The following is a 20,589-nucleotide window of genomic DNA, read 5'->3' on the forward strand; positions in this document are numbered from 1 at the left end:
CACACTTATCCAGTGGTATTATCCCTATATATGTATGTCTCACTGAGTTGTGTTCTCCTTGGGGAAAGGGTCATATCTTGTTTTATCTGTGTATTCCTGTTTTTTAGAACCATACCTGGCAAATAGTAGGTTGACAGCAAGTATTCATTGCCTTGAAAGATCTGTTTGATATTAATACGGCCAAAGGAGAAACACAATCAGTTAAGCACATTGCTATTTCCTGAATGCAGTATTATCTTTTGAGGGAAGATCTGTAAAATCCTCTGCCAGAAAGAAGGGATTGAGGAAAAATTTTGTTTTGAGTGGAAGTTTAGGAGGGAGGTCATATAAAAAGAGGAGGTTGAAAAAAAGAATGGACTAGGTGTATAAAGAATTAGGGAAGATGGCTTAAGAAACAAAAAGGAAATGGGACTAGAAAGAGAATGGGAGATGAAGAAAGAAGAAAAGAGGGGAGAAAAGTGGAGAGAGTACCAGGATTTTAGACTCTTACTTAGCTTAATTGCAGGGGAGTTTCTGGACGATGCTTTCTCACATGGACGTCCAAACTCTTTCCTGAATGAACCCCATTTTGTATTCTTCACATCACTCTCCCTCTGAAAAGACACAAGTCTTCTCCTTACACTGCCTTACAATTAGTGCATTGTTCTTCATTGTTCTCTGTAGAAAGCAGGAGGCAGAGTCCTCTGGTGGGAAGGCACTCACTACACAGGGACTCAAGGGCCTGGCACATCCCAGCTCCAGCCCCTCCAGCAAGGCGCTCAGCCCCTTCAACCTGAGAATCTTCATCTGTAAAATGGGATATCGATATCTGTCCAGGCTTCCCTTCCAGGTCATTGTAAAGATCTAAATAAGTGAGATAACATATATGAAAATACTTTATAAGCAGTCAGGCTGCTCTGCGAATGAAGGTGCTATTACTTACTTTGTTGAGTTAATCGTCAGGGGAGAGACCCCACTGGCACATAGCATAGGCCTGTCTCCTGCTAATAAGTCCTGTTTACCCAAAGGAGATAACAGTGTTTCTTTCTTCTCAGCAGTATTCTGAAGTCTCAGGAAGCTGGTGCAGTTAAATGTTCATGGCCCATGAGAAAGGCGTATAGGAAACCATGGCACTCCCCTTTCAGAAAGACCTGGAGAAATACAAGAACATTGATGAAGATGAGCTTCTTGGCAAACTCTCAGAAGACGAACTGAAACAGTTGGAAAATGTTCTTGATGACCTAGATCCCGAGGTTAGTGACCTGGAACTGAAGCAGGTGGTTAGTGATAGGATGGGATAAATGGTGTGGTGTGGTCCTTAAACAATAGTGTAGGAATTCCTGATCTCTAAATGCAAATTATGTGTTCTTCCCTGATTGGCTGTGGGTCATTACTTTTATAAACCCATGGAGAACCTCAGTTGCCACATCTATGATACAGCAATTGTATTTCTCAAAAACCAGTTTAATGTAAATGGGGGAACATATTTTCCATTGGCTGAAGAAGGACTAGACTGACTTAGGGAAAAAGAAAAGAAGAGGGAGAGGAAACAAATATGACTGAGTTTCTTCTATGATTCATATACTCTGCTGGGCCCAGAAGCGCTTGAGATAAATTGTATTATCCCCATTTCATAAATGAGGAGACACACCAGGAGAAGTAATTTACGTAAGATCCTATACTGGTAAATGTCAGAGATGGTATTTAAACCAGATCTTTAACCACAAAAGCAGATCTTTTTTATATCTTGTTTCTTTAACATGTATAAACAACTTGAAATCTTTGATGATCCCACAACAATGGATAGATTAGAGTAAATGTAACCAGGGAGTTCCCTGACGGTCCAGTGGTTAAGACGCCGTGCTCCCAGTGCAGGGGGTGTGGGTTCGATCCCTGGTCGGGGAACTAAGATCCCACATACCACATGGTATGGCCAAAACCAATTTTTTTTTCAGTATTAAAAAATAATAATAAAATAAAATAAAATAAATAAATGTAACCATAATATCAAGTAAATTTAAATGGAGCTTCTCATATTTTTATGAGCTCTTGAAAAGGTAATTAGCTTGTTATAGTGATTGTTTAGCAAGCACTTTCCTCAGCCCTGCTAATATTATCTCAAATGTAGAATAGGAGGCATCTAAAATAGTGATTTTACTATAAATAAAAATGTCACTAAAATATTTATATGATATTCCATTATGCCAGATAATTTGGATATTGTTTTTACTTTAAAAAAATACTAGTATCCTTTTTTAAATTTTTTAAACTTAAGAAAGATACCTCTATATTTAATCAAGCAGGTATCAACATCTACCATAATACTCACTTACCAGCTTGGATGTTTCCCAGGAGAGGTTAGAAATAACAGAGTGTGGTCGCATTGGCTCATCCACACACCTGCCTGGGAGCACTTTGGGTGCAGACCTGGCCAAACCTAAGAGGGATCTACGAAGAAAAAGGTCGTGAAGGGAGGCTGGCCTTTGCTACCACGTTCTAGAAGGCCGCTGCAGGAGACAGGCTGCTCCAGCCATGTGTGTTCTGCCTGAGCTCACCAGGAGCCCCAGTCTCAGCACAGAATGTTAGAGCAGGTGGGGCCTCAAAGATATGCCAGAGCCCTAGCCCTCAGCTCACACCCACATCTCTCCATACACAGCAGAGGTAGGGGGGGTAACAGGTATCAGTCAGGCACACACCCTGCTTCCTGCTCACACCTCTGTCTTGTCAGAGCGCACTGCTGCCAGCTGGATTTCGACAGAAAGACCAGACACAGAAAGCAGCCACCGGCCCATTTGACCGCGAGCACCTCCTCATGTACCTGGAGAAGGAGGCTTTAGAACAGAAAGACAGGGAAGACTTTGTGCCGTTCACTGGAGAAAAGAAAGGTAAGACCACAGGCAGCATCTGGGAATGTAGGTACTCCTAAGGTTTTGTCATGGAAGGTCAAGTAACAGAACTGGCCTGAAAGGGGGAAATAAGACAACGAACTGGATTCAGTATTAAAAAGAAGCGTGGCTGGTGGATACATGTCTGTGTACACTTGTCCAGACCCACAGACTGTACACCACCAAGAGTGAGCCCTAATGTAAACTGTAGATTTGGGGTGATAATGATGTCAGTGTGGGTTCATCAGTTGTAACAAATGTACACTGTGCTGCGGGCTGTCAATAGAGAGGAGGCTGTGAGTATAGGGAAGGGTGGGGGGGACACAGGAACTCTCTGTACTTTCCTCTGCTAACCTAAAGCTGCTCCAAAAAATAAAGTTTATTAATTAAAAAAAAAAAAAAAGAACCATGGCAGAATATGAAGGCTGCAGGTATAGAGAACAAACTAGTGGTTACCAGAGGGGAGAGGGAAGAGAGGAAGGGTGAGACAGAGGTATGGGATTAAGAAACACAAACTACTATGTATAAAATAAGTAAGCAACAAGATCTACTGTACAGCACAGGGAAATATAAACATTCTTTTTAATAACTTTAAATGAAATTAATCTATAAAAATATTGAATCACTATGTTGTATACCTGAAACTAATATAATATCATAAATCAACTATACTTCAATAAAATTAAAAAAAAACACAGACTGTTGTGCAGAGAAATTAAAGATCTGAATAACAACAACAACAAAAAAGCTACCAGTTCAAAAGAAAGAAAATTGTCATTAGAAAGGTATGAATCTTGCTTCTGAAATACATGCAGGTAACCATAATTTATAAAAATAATCTGCTTGAGTAAGGGGGAAAGAAAAAAGGAATATGTAGGCTAATTAACTGAATACTTAGAGTGTAATGGTACTCACATTAGTTTTGTAAAAAAAATCTTAAGCCCCAAGAATCAGTTTTGGAAGTGTAAAGTAGCGTCAGGCTTAAAAGAGGGTCTCATGGCATTGGCGCGTCCCTCTTAGCCTGGGGCTTTCCTAGCTTCAGGAGTCTACTGCAGGTCGAGGCGCTGCCTCTATTCCAGTTGCTACCATTAGAGACCAGTGCGGTCAATCATCTGTTCATCCAGCATGTACCAACCACCTCCTGGGTGCAGAGCCCTGTGCCATGTGCTCGGACCACAGGGAATGAGACCCTGCCCTACCCTCAAGGAGCATGTGGTCCAGCAAGAAACACTCTGATAGATCTGGAAAGGCCTGAGGAGTAAGGGGATGTGTCTCCACCCAGGGGGTGAGCTCTGAACTAAGACAAGGAAAATCCTCCTCCCTAGCTCCTGACCCTGAGCTCCTCTTTGAAGGAAAAGTGGACACCAATCACGTGTCCAGGTTCCTCAGCTATAAGCAGTGACTTGGGCCCAAAGATACGACTGGAATCACTGATAACTTCATAGTAACTACGGTCTTTTTAAAACACAAATCAGATCATGTCAGTTCCCTGCTTAAAGTCCCAAATCATTGCCGTGGTCCTCACAGTCCTGGCAGAGCTCACCTTGCCCACCTCTCTGACTGCATCTCCCCTACCCTCACTAAGCCTGGGCCCCACTGTCCTCACTTCGTTCCCCAAACTTGTCAAGTTCTTCTCCCATCTCAGGGTCTTCTTCCCTCTGACCCGCATCCCTGTTTTTCACCTCCTAAAAGCTCCGGCTTAAATGTCAGCGCCTCCAGCTTTCCCTGACCTCTCTGTCTAAAACAAACCCCATTTATTGCTTTCTTAGCACTGTGACAGTGTTCATCCTTTTGTTTACTCACTTTAGGATTTGTGTGTTTTCCATAGGAGATTGAGATTAACAGTGGGGCTGTGTCTCTCTTGCATCATGGCACAGAAACTGACACAGGGGAGGCACTAGATAAACGTGGATTGGAATAAATGCCATCTCTGAGCTTCTGTGCCGTGGCCATGGGGAGCAGAAGCACCGGCTGCCTGGCTGCTGCCTTCTCTATGCAGCCTCCCAGCTGCTCTGAATCATGCACATCCAATGGCTTGTGCACCACTCATAATGTCATTTTATTAAGAAGGTAAAGTTGGGCACTGACAAACTGGGCAAATAACCGAGGATTGCTGTAGAAGTACGGAGCTGTTTCTATGGCAGCACGGTTATTGTTAGACTAATTTAATTGTGAAGGAAAAAATTAATTATAATGTCAAACCTTCAGTAAAATCCCAGTTAACATCCAGTGTTAGGGTAGTGAAAGAAGAATAAGAGGGAAGCTGCTGTCTTCTGTTCTCAGAGCAGCGGTCTGAGGAACAGCTATGGTAAATTACCTCCTGATCCGGGTTAATCTACAGATGGTTCTTGGGGGTTAGGAGTACAGGAGCAGTCAGAGTAATAAACGGGAGTACAGAAGGGGTGTACAGCTGCACCAGGGAGCTTAGGAGAAGGCTGAGAAGCAACATGATTGAGCTCAATGAGCAGAGAGCGTGTTTTCCGGAAAGAGCAGATCAGAGCGAGGCGTGTGCAGGGCCCCTGGAAGAACAGCGGTGATGCAGGGGCTGTGGTGAGGGCTTCGGGAGAGGGACTGCCCAGCCTCAGTTCTGAATGCCAGGTGCCCTGGGCCTTCAGGTTGCTAGGCTACATTATTCATTTAGAGCTTCTTGTTCTGTTGGACCCCAAGAATGCATATGCAGTAGCATTTATCCTGAATACTGGTAGCTGGGCCACCTGCGCACCTAGTGTTCAGAGTAATCCTAAATGGTACCAGGAGTTAGGCACTCAGAAACCCTGTTTTGACTCTGGATCCAAGATCTTGGCACCAGAAAGAAAATGCTTCGGGCTGCAGACACTACGCAAAAGTCTGGGAGGAGCCTCAGTGTCTGAGATGTTATTGACTGATTGATTGATTTGATTTTTTTTCCTTTTCTATTCTCTAGCTATTTTCCTGTTTTGTTTCCCAGTCTATTTCCCTTCTTTCTGGGAAATGTGGCAGCTTATATGATGGTCAGTGATAGAGACCCTGTGGTCAGGATACCCCAGACTGACCACAGCAGTGGTGCCTTTTTGGGGTGCCCAGTTCTGCGTGGCCCCTGTTTATGTATCCAACCATTTGAAGATCTGGTAAACCAGCAGGAAGTATGTAGCCCTGTAACCAGGGGAGTCTCCTGGAGAGTGTTCATGAGGGAGTATTTGACTTGGGTTATGACCCTTTCCTTTCCCATGAGAGTGGGGATGGCCAGGCTAGCCCAGGAGACCTGGCAAGAGCTTGGGTTCTGATTGTCTGAAGCTGGAGCCAGCTGTCTGTTCTAAGGTGACAAAGAGGAAAAGCAATAGAAGGGTGAGTCTTTAGGGACCTCCAGTGATCAAAATGGAAGAGGCCAATTTCAAAGATCATGCCAAGAGGTAAGAGCAGCTCCAACAAAGAGGGAAACCAAGAGTCAAAGCTGGGAGGAATTAGAGAAGAGTGTGAGTAGGGCTGGGGTATCCTATGGTGGCTCTGTAGTGGCCTGGGTTTACCTTGAGGAGCCACTGCACACATGGGATGTGGCTCTGTTGGCCTGGCTGGAAGTTAGAAGGTCATGTGCCATCCTCCCAGAACTGTGATCATCAGTCCAGAGGTTTGGGCGGGGCGGGGTGGGGGGCAGCTGTGGTGGTGCTATAGATTTCAGCATATTCAGAAGTGAGTAGGGGGCAAAATAAATGGAATCAGACTGACAGGATGAAGTGGGAGGTGGTGGCAGAGAATGCATATTTGGGTAGCATGGTGTGTTGTTGCTCAGAACTCTACATCTCTAAATATGACAACCCTGATTTTTCCTTTTAAGTCAGGCTGACTTTGATGTGCTCTAGAAAGGTGACTGTGTTTCCAGGTCACTACACTAGTCAGGTACCCTAGATATAGCATGCTGGTTGCCTACAATCTCAGTTGGTAGGAGGAAAACTCTAGGAGGGGGATCACCAGTTTGTCTCAGGAGCCCCTGGGGCTGTTTGGACGCATCTGCCCCCCATATGCAGGATCCAAGGCAAGAATACAAATAGAAGTCCATGTGCCATTTTTATAAATATTTGAAAGCTAACAAACTGTTAAAATATGTGCTGTCCTCCTACCTAGGCCAATATTCTTGGACTTCCAAGAGTTCCACATAGGGATATGGGTCCATTCTGCACTGCCAAGGCCTCAAGCACCATGGCTGACACACCAGCCTACATATCCAAGCTTCATCCATACTCACTCACAGACAGCATCCTGTTGGCCCGTGGGTACACACCCCAGCAGTGTGACCTGCCTTCAGGAGGATGGACATGGGGAAGGGACTCATGCAGGCCCTGGAAGCAGGTTCAGGGCTCTTTGGCAGGGAATTGCAGGGCCCCGGGTGCCTGGGGTATAGTCTAGCAGGTGGCCTGTATTCTGGATGGGAATGTCCCTTTGTCCCCATGACTCCTCCCTCAGTGGGATGCAGGCAGTGAGGACGGGTGTGCATCCAGAAGAGACCAGAGTTGGGCCCCTCTAGAGCAGAGGGCTCATGGCAGGGCCCCTCTTGCCCAGGTCTAAGGACAGTGCTGCCCATGATAGGGAGGTAGAAGCCCCTGTTTCCCTCTCTGCCGCCTCAGATCTCTGTGTTGCCGAATGCAGGATTCCTCCTCTGACCTTCCTTTCTCTAATAGTGGATTATTGATATTGGCATCATCCCAGAAATTAAGGAATCCCAGTTAGATGTGCAATGGTCTAATGCTTCAGCTCTTAATGGCCAGAGCTGCACATTCTCTGGTTAGTTCACTTACCCTACAACAAGGCAGCAGCACACAATGGTTTTTGTTTTTCTTCTGATTTAAAGGGAGAGTCTTTATCCCCAAAGAAAAGCCCATAGAAACTCATAAAGAAGAAAAAGTGACCCTTGACCCAGAACTGGAAGAAGCTTTGGCCAGCGCCTCCGACACTGAACTCTACGATCTTGCAGGTTAGTCCTCAGCTCTGGGAAACTTTCCTGTCTGGCTCTGTGACCTCCAGACAGGCACTGACCCCCCTCGCAGCAGCCTTTGAGCTCCTGTGTAACTATTGATTGTTACTGTGATACCAGGTTGACTTCAGCCATTAGGCAGCTATAAGGCTGGATGCAGGTGACTTAATCCTCTCTGAGCAAACATTTTGCTGTATCTCAGTTGTAAAATGTAAAATCATATTTCAGCTATAAAGTACTCCCAATAGTACTTGTCCTACAAAATCCAAGAGTTACTGTGAGAAATCAAAGAGAATAAATATGAAGGAGTATTCAGAACTTAATAAAATTATAGCGCTTCTGCTTTCTAAAGAGCTTCACATTTGGCTTTTTTTTTTTTTTTTTTCACGGTACGCGGGGCTTCTCACTGCTGTGGCCTCTCCCGTTGCGGAGCACAGTCTCTGGACGTGCAGGCTCAGCGACCATGGCTCATGGGCCCAGCCGCTCTGTGGCATGTGGGATCTTCCCGGACCGGGGCACGAACCCGTGTCCCCTGCGTCGGCAGGCGGACTCTCAACCACTGCGCCACCAGGGAAGACCCACATTTGGCATTTTATCATCACAGAATTTCCGTTTCCATCACAAAATTTCTTGTTCTTCCCCACAGTCACTGTTCAGTTTTGATTCTGTTAGCCTAACCATGGAGCAGGACCAATTTACTGTTACATTTCCCCAGTAAAGTAAATCCATATTCAGCCCAATCTGCTGATTTTTTTTAGTTTTCTTAACAATAGCAACAATACAGTAATTATAATAATTATGTGAATTGGTTATACGTACAGATAGAAAAAAAACCCCAAATAGTACAAAAGAATATGTAATGAAAAGTCTCACCCTCGTTCCTAAGTCCCCTCCCATTTCTTACATTTCCTTCGAAAAAGATTCCATGCATGTACCAGCCTATTTGTGTACTCATTGGATGGAAATTTGGATTATTAGGGTCATTAGGTCCTCCCAGGATAGAGGTGCTTTGAGAAACAGTCCACAGCTTTGGCAAGAATTCTCACATTGTTATTCCATTGGAATACGTAAGTAATAATAATCTCCTTCCTCCCAGGAGAACCAGCTATGCCTTATTCTAATAGCATGCCAGCCATCTCAGCTACATTTTCATTCCTTCTGTGATGATATCAGTGGTCAATATTAAGCTCACATATTTGAAACCCTCTCAGAAGTCACTGCAGGAGTTGAGGCACCTGCATCTAACACATAGGAAGTCATTTAACCTTTGTAATAGGTAAAGTGTAATTATTATCCCTATTTTACAGATGGGGAAACTGAGGCTCAGAGGCATTTAACAACTTCTCAAGTCATACAGATAGTACATGACAGCGCTTGGATTTAAGCTCTGGCTGACTGCTCCTGACTGCCACTCTCAACCCCTAGACTCACTGGTTCTGGTTTTGAGCATTTGCCCTTTCTCAGCTGTACAGGCTGCCCTCCTCCTTCTAAGGTATAGATTACAGCGCGTGAGGAGCTCAGGTGCGCCTCTGCCACCTGTTGGCCGACTATTCTGGGATCCTTCCCCAGGCGGCCACCTGTAATTTCTCACCTGGAATTTCCTTAGCCAAGGGAAAGCTGGGCAGTTGCATTTAGAGCGTGCTCAGTGTTGTCACCCCAGTGCTGTCCCCTGCATACTGTACTGTCCCCTGGTGTAAGTTCCATGTAGTACAAGAGACTCAAAAATCTCAGCCTGCTTATCTGACTTTTTCTTGTTGACATCTCTTATTTCCCACCCTGGGATGTTCTAGATGGGAAAAGAACCACTTTTTTTTGGTACTGAGAGATGGGAGAGATGGGGAGGCTTACATTGGAAAAGGCCCATGATCTTTCTGCTCTTTGTCTCTGGAAAAACTACATGCCATAGTATGTATTATGTTAGATCTTAAACTATCCTTAGACTCAGTCTTACGTTCACATTTTACAGATGAGGAAACATAAGGGATGAATCTACTTAACTAGGACATCTATGCAGATTTTCAGTGTGGAGCTATGACGAGACCATTGTCCCTCAGATCCTACATGATTCTACACATATAGATGTAGAAAGACATGTGAAGATTGCCAGTGGTCTTGGGAGGAGGGTTTCTTTTTTTTTTTTTTTAAATAAGCTTATTTCATACTATGCATGTGTCATGCACTTTGCAAGGCAGGAGGGTCAAGAGACTTATCTTTATGTTATGAAGAATTGTTCTTCGAGGGGCAAATTAACAATGTGGATGTCTTAACACACTTTCTCAAACTTAAGGTTTATTCACTGATTATCTTTGCTTTCAGCTGTTCTTGGAGTACACAATTTGCTCAACAATCCCAAGTTTGATGAAGAAACGGCCAGCACGAAAGGCGGCAAAGGGCATGTGAGAAGTAAGCTGACGTGAAATCTGTGGTTTTATGAGACTTGGGAGCCTCCGGGTGTTGCTGGTAGGAAAGAGGCCTGTTGACTGGGCCCCCTGGGGAGTCCAGAATTCTTTTAGGCTTTGAAGGTGGTTTTTGCCAGTTCACCGAGGATCACTAGGCTCTGAGCAGTCAAACCAGGATAGACTAGCCAATACTGGGAGCTCTGTCTGGCAGCGTAACTAGTACCAATCAGTGTTTTGCCCAGAACACACTGTCTTGATAGGTCTGTTCAGTCAAAAGAGAAAATTACTGATAAAAAAGTTTGCTTAGTCAGCACAGAATGCAGAGTTTTATGTTCTTAACTAGAGTATCAGATAAGTTTCCTACTCTATTCGAGTGCCTTTTTGTCTCAGTAACGGATGTTTGTCATTAGAATTTGAATACCCGCTTCCCCCGGAGAGCATGAAAGACACACTGGCATGGACTTGCTGGCACAGAATGTACCAGACCGCTATCTTCTATGTCACCATTTTCTGGAGAAATGTACAGTTCATTAGACTCTCTGACTCATTTGTCAGTCATTTACTAAATACCTGCTGTTTCAGGAATGTTCTAGGCTTAGGTACAAAGGTAAAAAAGATGGTCCCTGCCCAAAGGAACTTATCTATCCGTGGGAGGGATGGATCAGTAATGAGGTAATTTCAGTACAGTGTGATCCAGGTACTATGAAAACTCACAGAAGATCACAGCTTTTCTTAGATTAATTATATTTTGTTCTCTTTGATGGTGATTTGGGCAATGCTTTCTAGTCTCAGCAGTATATTTATCAGTTGCTGTTTATACAGGGTAATTTACCCAGACAATGAGCAATATTCCTTTTATTTACCCTCTGTTTTCTTATGCATACAGATGAAACGTGTTCATCCTTTTAATTTCAGTATCAAAGGGTAACATTCTGACAACATGTTTGTTATTAAAAGTCTGGTGCATAACCTTCTGGGCTTTTATACATACACATACACACACATATCATTAACTTTTTAAAAGACTTAATTTTTTTAGAGCAGTTTTGTGTTCATGGCAAAATTGAGAGAAAGGCACAGAGATTTCCCATATACCCCCGACCCTCCACATGCACAGCCTCCCCCATTATCAACATGCTGCACAGAGTGGTACGGTTTTTACAGTGATGAACTTACATTGACACATCGTTATCACTGAGTCCATAGTTTACATTAGGGCTCACTCTTGGAGTTGTACATTCTCTGGGTTTGGACAAATGTACAATGACATGTTTCCACCATTACAGTATCAGGCAGAGTAGTTTCACTGCCCTAAAATTCCTCTGTGCTCTGCCTATTTACTTCTCCTTCCCCGCTAACCTCTGGCAACCCCTGATCTTTTAACTGTCTCCATCGTTTTGCCTTTTCCAGAATGTCATATAGTTGGAATCATACAGTATGTAGCCTATTCAGACTGGCTTCTTTTACTTAATAATATGCATTTAAGGTTGCTGTATGTCTTTTCATGGCTTCATAGATCATTTATTTTTTTTATTGAGATATAATTGATGTACAATATTACATGTTACAGGTATACAACATAGTGATTCACAATTTTTAAAGGTTATACTCCATTTATAGTTATTATAAAATATTGGCTATATTCTCTGTGTTGCATAATATATCCCTGTGGTTTATTTATTTGTACCTCTTAATCCCCTACCCTGTCTTGCCCCTCCCCCCTTCCCTCTCCCCACTGGTAACCACTAGTTTGTTCTATGTATCTGTGAGTCTGTCCTTTTTGTTATACTCACTAATTTGTTTTATTTTTTAGATTCCACATATAAGTGACATCGTACAGGATTTGTCTTTCTCTATCTGACTTATTTCACTTAACATAATACCCTCCAAGTTCATCCATGTTGTTGTAAATGGTAAAATTTCATTCTTTATTATGACTGAGTAGTATTCCATATATATTATCCATTCATCTGTTGATGCACACTTAGGTTGCTTCCATATCTTGGCAATTGTAAATAATGCTGCTATGAACATTGGGGTGCATATATCTTTTCAAGTTAGTGTTTTTGTTTTTTTCAGACATATACCGAGTAGTGGAATTGCTGAGTCATATGGTAGAAATAGATCATTTCTTTTTAATGCTGAATAGTATTCTGTTATCTGGATATACCACAGTTTATTTATCAGTTCACCCCCTGAAGGACATCTTGGTTGCTTCCAAATTTTGGAAGTTATGAATAAAGCTGCTATAAATATCTGTGTTCAGGTTTTAGACATAAATTTTCAGCTCCTTTGGGTAAATATCAAGGAGCCTGATTGCTGGATCTTACGGCAAGATGTTTGGTTTTGTAAGAAACCACAAAACTGTCTTCCGAAATGGCTGTACCATTTTGGATTCCCACTAGCAAAGAATGAGAGTTCCTGTTGCTCCACATCCTCACTAGCATTTGGTTTTGCCAGTGTTCCAGACTTTGGGCATTCTAATAGATGTGTAGTGGTATCTCATTATTTTAATTTGCATTTCCCTGACAAATATGATGTGGAACATCTTTTCATATGCATATTTGTCATTTGTATATCCTTTTTGGTGAGATATCTGTTAAGTTCTTTGGCCCATTTTAAAAATCAGGTTGTTTTATTGTTGAGTTTCAAGAGTTCTTTGTATATATTGGATAAGTCCTTTATCAGATGTGTCTTTTTTTCTGAATTTTTGTAATGAATGAAAGATTTTAAAAAATTCTATAGTGCTTTACAAATTTCAAAAGTTTCATACACACGATTTCAAATAATCCCATAATAACCCTTTTATTCCCTCTACCCCTATATTGCCCCTCCCCTCTTCCCTCTCCCTACTGGTAACCACTAGTCTGTTCGCTACATCTGTGAGTCTGTCAGGTATGTCTTTTGCAAACGTTTTCTCCCAGTCTGTGGTTCATCTCCTCATTCTCTTGAGAGTATTTTTCGCAGGGTGGAAATTTTTTATTTTAATGAAATCCAGGTTATCAATTCTTCCTTTCATGGATTATGCCTTTGGGGCTGTGTCTAAAAATTCATCTCCAAACCCAAGGTCATCTAGATTTTATCCTATGTTATCTATCTGTCTCATAGTTTTGCATTTTATATTTAGGTCTGTGATCCATTTTGAGTTAATTTTTGTGAAGGGTGTAGGGTCTGTGCCTAGATTCACTTTTTTTTTTTCCATGTGGATGTCCAGTTGTTCCAGCACCATTTGTTGAAAGACTATTTTTTTCTCCACTGTATTACCTTTGCTCATTTGTCAAAGATCAGTTGACTATATTTATGTGGGTCTATTTATGGATTCTCTATTCTGTTCCATTGATCTATTTGTATATTTTCACCAATACCACACTGTCTTGCTTTCTATAGCTTTAAGTCTTGAAGTTGGATAGTGTCAGTTCTCTAATTTTGTTCTTCTCTTTCAGTATTGTGTTGGCTATTCTGAGTATTTTTGCCTCTCTATATAAACTTTAGAATCAGTTTTTTGATATCTACAAAATAACTTTCTGGGATTTTGATTGGGATTGCGTTGAATCTATAGGTCAATTTGGGAAGAACTGACATCTTGACAATATTGAATCTATCCATGGAATATCTCTCCATTTAGTTCTTCTTTGATTTCTTTCAGTACAGGTTTGTAGTTTTCTTCATGCAGATTATATATATATATATATATACACACATATACATATATATATATGTATATATATATATAGTTAGATTTATACCTAAGTATTTCATTTTTCATTAACATTTTTTTCAAGTTGTGATTCTCTTCTCTTATCAGTACCTGTAGGTTTGCCTCATTCTTCTAATGAATAGATAACATCGTATTATGTGATTATGCTATAACTTGTTTAACAGTTTGGCATTGATTGACATTTTTAAAATTTTTATTTTATTTTATTTTTTTATGTATTTTTGGCTGTGTTGGGTCTTCGTTTCTGTGCGAGGACTTTCTCCAGTTGCTGCAAGCGGGGGCCACTCTTCATCGCGGTGTGCGGGCCTCTCACTATTGCGGCCTCTTTTGTTGCGGAGCACAGGCTCCAGACGCGCAGGCTCAGTAGTTGTGGCTCACGGGCCTAGTTCCTCCGCGGCACGTGGGATCTTCCCAGACCAGGGCTGGAACCCGTGTCCCCTGCATTGGCAGGCAGATTCTCAACCACTGCGCCACCAGGGAAGCCCCTGATGGACATTTTGTTTATCATGTTTTGCTGTCACAAGTAACGTGTCAGTGAACATCCATAAATATATATATTCATGCTACTTTTTCTGTAGATTAGACTTTTAGATATAGAATTGCTGGGTCATAAAGTATCCACATTTTATATTTTAATAGATAATGCCGGGCTTCCCTGGTGGCGCAGTGGTTAAGAATCTGCCTGCCAATGCAGGGACACGGGTTTGAGCCCTGGCCCGGCAGATCCCACATGCTGCGGAGCAACTAAGCCCGTGCACCACAACTACTGAAGCCCGCACGCAGTGCTTCTCAATAAGAGAATCCACTGCAGTGAGAAGCCCGTGCACCGCAACGAAGACCCAACGCAGCCAAAAATAAAAATAAATAAAATAAATTTTAAAAAAAAGATAATGCCAAATTACTCTTCCAGAAAATTTGTACCAGTTTACATTCCCACCAACAATGTATGAGGATGCTTTTTCCTCCACATTGTTGCCAACTCTGAATATTCTCTTTTTACATTTTTTGGCTAATCAAATGGTATCTCATTTTTAAATTTCAGAGTTTAATTAGTTATTATCATTTTTGGTTGACTGATACAGATTCCTCCGATCATTAGTTGTTCATTTTCAATTGGGTTGTCTTATTGACTTGTAGGAGCTCTGTGTATCTTGGGATATGACCTCTTTGTATGTTACATATATTGCAAACATCTTCTGTTAACTGCTTTTGAGAATTCTTCCATTCTTCTTTTCTATTCATTTCTCTTCCCATACCATCCTCAAAATTAAAGCTCCAAAATGGAACTCAGAGGAGGGTGGGCCAGGGGAGGATTAAGGTTTGGGAAATAAAGAGACTCATTTTTTTGCATCTTAGATTCTTTGGTTTGGTTATTATAGTCTGAAAGAGGTCCATATGGAGCAGCAGTAACTACCCATGGATATTCTTTTGGGTGTTGGAGTTTGCTGTAGGGCCTCCTGCACTTTTGGCCCCATGGAGCATCAGCCACTGAGACTTCTCATTGCAGGTGAAAAACACCCACCTTTGAGGCTGTAACTCAGAATCATACCATTCCTGGGCTTGCTTAGTTGAGAGTAAGCTTACTGTCATTGATATCGGAGTATTATTGGAATCAGAGCATATGAAAGGAAGGTCATTTTGGGGGACGTCGTCTCTGATTTTTATGGGCGAGCCCTTACATTTTATTTTTAAAATTAAAACTTGTGTCTTAGATGTGGTCAAAGGTGAAAAGGTCAAGCCAGTATTTGAGGAACCACCCAATCCCACAAATGTGGAAGTAAGTCTGCAGCAGATGAAAGCCAATGACCCCAGCCTGAAAGAGGTCAACCTCAACAACATTAAGGTATTTCATTATGATTGTTGTCCGTTGAGGTCAGAAAACTTACTGGAGATGACTGATTGCCTGTTTTACACCTGTTTAAAATCCTTTGTACTTACTGGATTTTGAGGCACAATATCCTATTTGAAAGAAATGGGTTTTAAAAAAAGAGTGATTCCTAGAATTCTTTGAAAAGAATCACAGTACTTGTGTTATACACAGTGTATTAGTTATCTATTGCTGAGTAACAAATTACTCCAAAACAACAAACAGTTATTATTTCACATAATTTCTGAGTGTCAGGAATCTGGGAGTGACTGGGCTGGATGGTTGTGGCTCAGGGTCTCAAATGAGGCTATAGTAAAGCTGTCAGCCAGAGCTGCACTTGTGTGAAGGCTTGACGTGGGCACAGAAATCCATTTCCAAGATGGCGCAGTCACGTGTCTGTTGGCAGGAGGCGTCAGTTTCTCAGAACGTGGATCTCTCAGTAGGGCTGCCTGAGTGTCCTCACATCATGACAGCTGGCTTCCCCCAGAGCAAGTGATCCAAGAGAAAAAAAGAGAGACTAAGCTGGAAGCCACAGTGCCTTTTATGACATATTCTTTGAAGTCACACATTGTCACTTCTTCTTTGACCATAAGTCATGTCACTCTCAAAGGGAGGGTAAGATATGTGTGTGTGTGTGTGTGTGTGTGTGTGTGTGTGAGAGAGAGAGAGAGAGAGAGAGAGAGAGAGAGAGAGAGAGAGAGAACTGCCTGACATCTTTTTTGTTCATTCTTTTTGGGCCAGTTTCTAGCATTTAATAATATTAACTGATTTTTATTAAGTACTCGCTATGTGCCATATCCTTTGCTAAATACTTGAAATTCATTATCTCATTGAATCCTTAGTGGGACTTAAAGACGTTCAGTTGCCCACAGTCACAGAGCTGGCCTGTAGTGCTCTGTAAACTCACATTAGCCTCTAGCTGTGCCCCGTATTGTCTGCCTCCCCAGTGCCCAGTACTAGGCTAAGTGCTATGGAAGAGGAAGTTAAGAGTCACGTGGTATTCATTCTGAAGAACTTAAATTACGAGAAAAACCCTAAGCGAATAATTACATGATGTGGTCAGCCCCCAAATGTGGAACTGTGGGTAAGGAAAATTTTGATCCTGCCTAGGAGAGCCAATAAACCAAGGAGGTGATATTTCTGCTGGGTCTTGAAGGCTGAGTAGGAATTAGAGCAAAGGATAAAGGAATTTCTAGGCAAAAGGAAAAGCATATCTAAAGGTATGGACGAAAGAAAGACCATGGGATAGTAAAAGAATGGCAAGCAGGTCAGTCTGGCTAAAATATAGACAATGAAAAAAGGAAAGAGGAAAGTGTGCTGTATGCATAATTTGGACAGTAGGGCAAACAGAAGTGATGCCAGATGTCACATTGTGTTAGATTCCCTTATTGGACACTAAGTGGTGCTATTTGGCTTAGGATAGGTTGGTTGCTAGAGAATGGGTGATGAAAGTCTTTTAGAGAGGATAACATCTAAACATACAAGGTATTTAAAAGCTGTTGGTCCTTAGCTTGGGGTGAAGGTGCTGCAGAATGATTCATCAAGGATCTGTGTCTTCCTCATCTTAGAACATTCCAATTCCAACCCTGAAGGAATTTGCAAAGGCTCTGGAGACCAATACTCACGTGAAAAAGTTCAGCCTGGCCGCAACCCGCAGCAATGACCCTGTGGCGATTGTGAGTAAAATTCTTAGAAATATAACATGAAAATATTTAATTCATTAGAAGCTATTTTTAATTTGTTTTATCAATTAACAATGTTCAGATCAGGTAAACTTATCTTCTGTATAGTTAATAAACAAAATTAGTTATAATGAGACAGTAAAACAAGAACCCAACTGTCAGGCACTTTGAATTCACTAGAATTTTGTTAGCACTACACTTTTTGTTATTTAGCTAAATAAATATTTAGATTTTTGTTCTGTGCTTAGTACAAATTTTCTGAAACGTTTGTATCTACAGTAACATTCTGTCCCAGTAAATGGATATTATGAGACAACCCCCCCCCCGCCGCCAAAGCCTGCAGGAACTCGGCCCATATAAAAAATGATAACATATATTTCATTTTAATCTTTGAAATGGATTAATGTGTCTCAAAAATATTTTAAACAACCAAATCTTGAAACATTTTTTGTTTGATACTGTTAACCAGAATATGAAAAAAATAAACAACCAAAAGCCCTATTCCTTCTATGCACTTTAGATAATTCAGGTAAATAAGGAAGCCCCTGGACCCAAGTAAATACTACTGCCATTGCCATTATCAGCGTTAACCCTCCTATTAATAGCTCACATTTCTTGAACAATTAGTAAATGCCAGTGCTGATCTCTGTGCTTTACTCACATCATCTCACCTAATCCTCACTATGATACAGTGAGGTATGTACTATTATTAGTTCCCACTCTAACAAATGAGCAATTTGAGGCTCAGAAAGGTTAAGTAACTTTTCCAAAGTAACACAACCAGCAAGTGGCAGAGCCAGGATTCACCACCAGGTCTTTCTTGTTCTACAACCAGGATGCCTAACCACCAAGCTATGCTATATTTACATACTGTGCCTCACTGTCGTACGTTTGCTAAACTATGGCGGTTGTCAGAAGCCTGAGCATCAGGCTACATCAGTGGTTCTACAGCATCTTATTCTCAGCACTTGAATTAAGCTAGAAAAATGAAAGTTTTCTTGACTTGATGATGTGATTTAAAGTAACATGTCTTTTGGAAGATCTAAAAGAGCATTAGGGACTTTCCTGGTGGCGCAGTGGTTAAGAATCCGCCTGCCAACGCAGGGGACACAGGTTCGATCCCTGGTCCGGGAAGATCCCACATGCTGCGGAGCAACTAACCCTGTGTGCCACAACTACTGAGCCTGTGCTCTAGAGCCCGCGAGCCGCAACTACTGAGCCCACGTGCCACATCTACTGAAGCCTGCACGCCTAGAGCCCATGCTTTGCAGCAAGAGAAGCCACTGCAATGAGAAGCCCGCGCACCGCAACAAAGAGTAGCCCCCGCTTGCCGCAACTAGAGAAAAGCCCGTGTGCAGCAATGAAGACCCAACGCAGCCAAAAATAAGTTAAAAAAAAATAGCATTAAAAACGGACAACATGAAAGTAATGACTACCCATCACAGTGTTGGCACAGAGTAGATATTTGTAAAATACTTGTTAAATGAATGAATGAACATGCCCTCCAACCTCTCAGCATTAGACAATATTTCCATGATGACGACAGCAAATTTGAATTAAGCACTCATGTAAAAGAGGGGCTAAGCTACAGAACTGATGTTTTCACCAGCAATTCTTACATATCTAAATTTGTAGGTTGAAAGCAGTTTTGAATTTGAAACCTATCATTAAAATAGAAAAAGAGCAGAACTAGATTATTGGTAAGGTGAAGTTAGCAATTTAAGGGTTCTTATCTGTGTATGATTTTGTGTATAATCTCTGCCCTTTAGTAGGTTTGTTTTCAATAAAGCAAAAATATTCACAATACATTTTGTAAGTAAGTAACTAAAGGGATAAATAAAGAAATGATTTGTCATTTCTGTTTAATATATTATTTACAGTAAAATGGCAGGGATGCAAATAGTGTATGGTTCATTGTCAGCACTACTAGTAAGCAGTCTAACGTCTACTCTAAGTCAAATAGATAACTTGCTAAATGGACTAAATAAATTTCAAATATAATAATCTCTTTGTAACTGTTTTTAATCCAACAACTATGTATTGAATGTATGCCATGTGACAAGCAAACCATACAACTTCAAGGAAAAACTGTTACCCTTGAGGGTGTGAAAAAAAAAGCCTCTTTCAGCCTTATGCCTGGATGGCTTCACATGGTCCAGCCCTCACCTGGCTGACCCCAGGTGGTTCCCCTTTCAGCTATGCGATAGTCAGGAAAGAACTTTTCTATAGGTTGTAATTTGGTTGATTACCCCACAGGCAACAGAGATATTCAGACTGTTATTATGGCTAAACAACTTGCTGTTGAGAATTATGAATCAGCATTAAAGCAAGAGCTTCAAGAGACTTTTCTATGTAAGGTTCAGAAACAGATTCAACAAAGTACTTGTGGGATTATTGTGAATATAGGCCAGCTATGTGTATGTGAGATGACATTATCCCCATTTTACAAATGTGTCAACTGAGGCTCAGAGTTTGAGTAATTTAACTAAGATTACCCAGCATGTGGCCAAGCCAGGAAGCAAACTTAAGTGACCTGTAATCAAATTCAGTTTGCCATGCTCCAAGCACGTCCATATAGCACACCTATAGCAGGGAGTATTAATGAAACTTGCCACAGTAATGAATGCCAATGTAGAGAAAAGGCCCAAATATGTAAAAGAATGCTATTACGTATTATTAACAGGTATGCCACATAAAAATCAGAAGTTTCGGACAGCACTCTCCAATAGGAATAAAATGAGAACCACAAATGTAAGCCATATGTATAACTAAATTTTCCAGTAACCACATTAAGAAAAATGGTGAAATTAAACTTAATAATGTATTTTATTTAAACCACCATATCCAAAATATCATCATTTCAAAATGTAATGTGAAGATGTAATGAGGTCTTTTACAGTATTTTTTCCATACTACATCTTTGAAATCCAATGCATGTTTTACATTTACAGCACATCTTGATTCAGAACAGGTGCTTTTTCAGGGCTTCATAGCCACCTGTGTCCTGTGGCTACCGCTGGAATAGTACAGGTTTGGACAGTGCAGGAAACTGCTTTTCCGGGCAATTCTATAAAGTACTGAAAGCAAAACCTTCTCTTTAAAAATGTATTTCTA

General features: G+C 41.4%; 1 protein-coding gene across 1 annotated transcript in view; it reads left to right on the forward strand.

The window, feature by feature from the left end:
- Positions 1–1,106: 1,106 nt before the first annotated feature.
- TMOD2 (tropomodulin 2) overlaps positions 1,107–20,589 on the forward strand; it is a gene marked incomplete at both ends in the record, with an annotated part of 31,959 nt that continues 12,476 nt past the window's right edge. The window contains 6 exon segments of the mRNA XM_079698775.1: positions 1,107–1,232; positions 2,708–2,864; positions 7,687–7,809; positions 10,126–10,212; positions 15,639–15,769; positions 17,362–17,469. Coding sequence (XP_079554901.1) covers positions 1,107–1,232; positions 2,708–2,864; positions 7,687–7,809; positions 10,126–10,212; positions 15,639–15,769; positions 17,362–17,469 — 732 coding nt within the window.

This window comes from Hyperoodon ampullatus, assembly GCF_949752795.1.
Source record: "Hyperoodon ampullatus genome assembly, chromosome: 3".
NCBI classification, from domain to species: Eukaryota; Metazoa; Chordata; class Mammalia; order Artiodactyla; family Ziphiidae; genus Hyperoodon; species Hyperoodon ampullatus.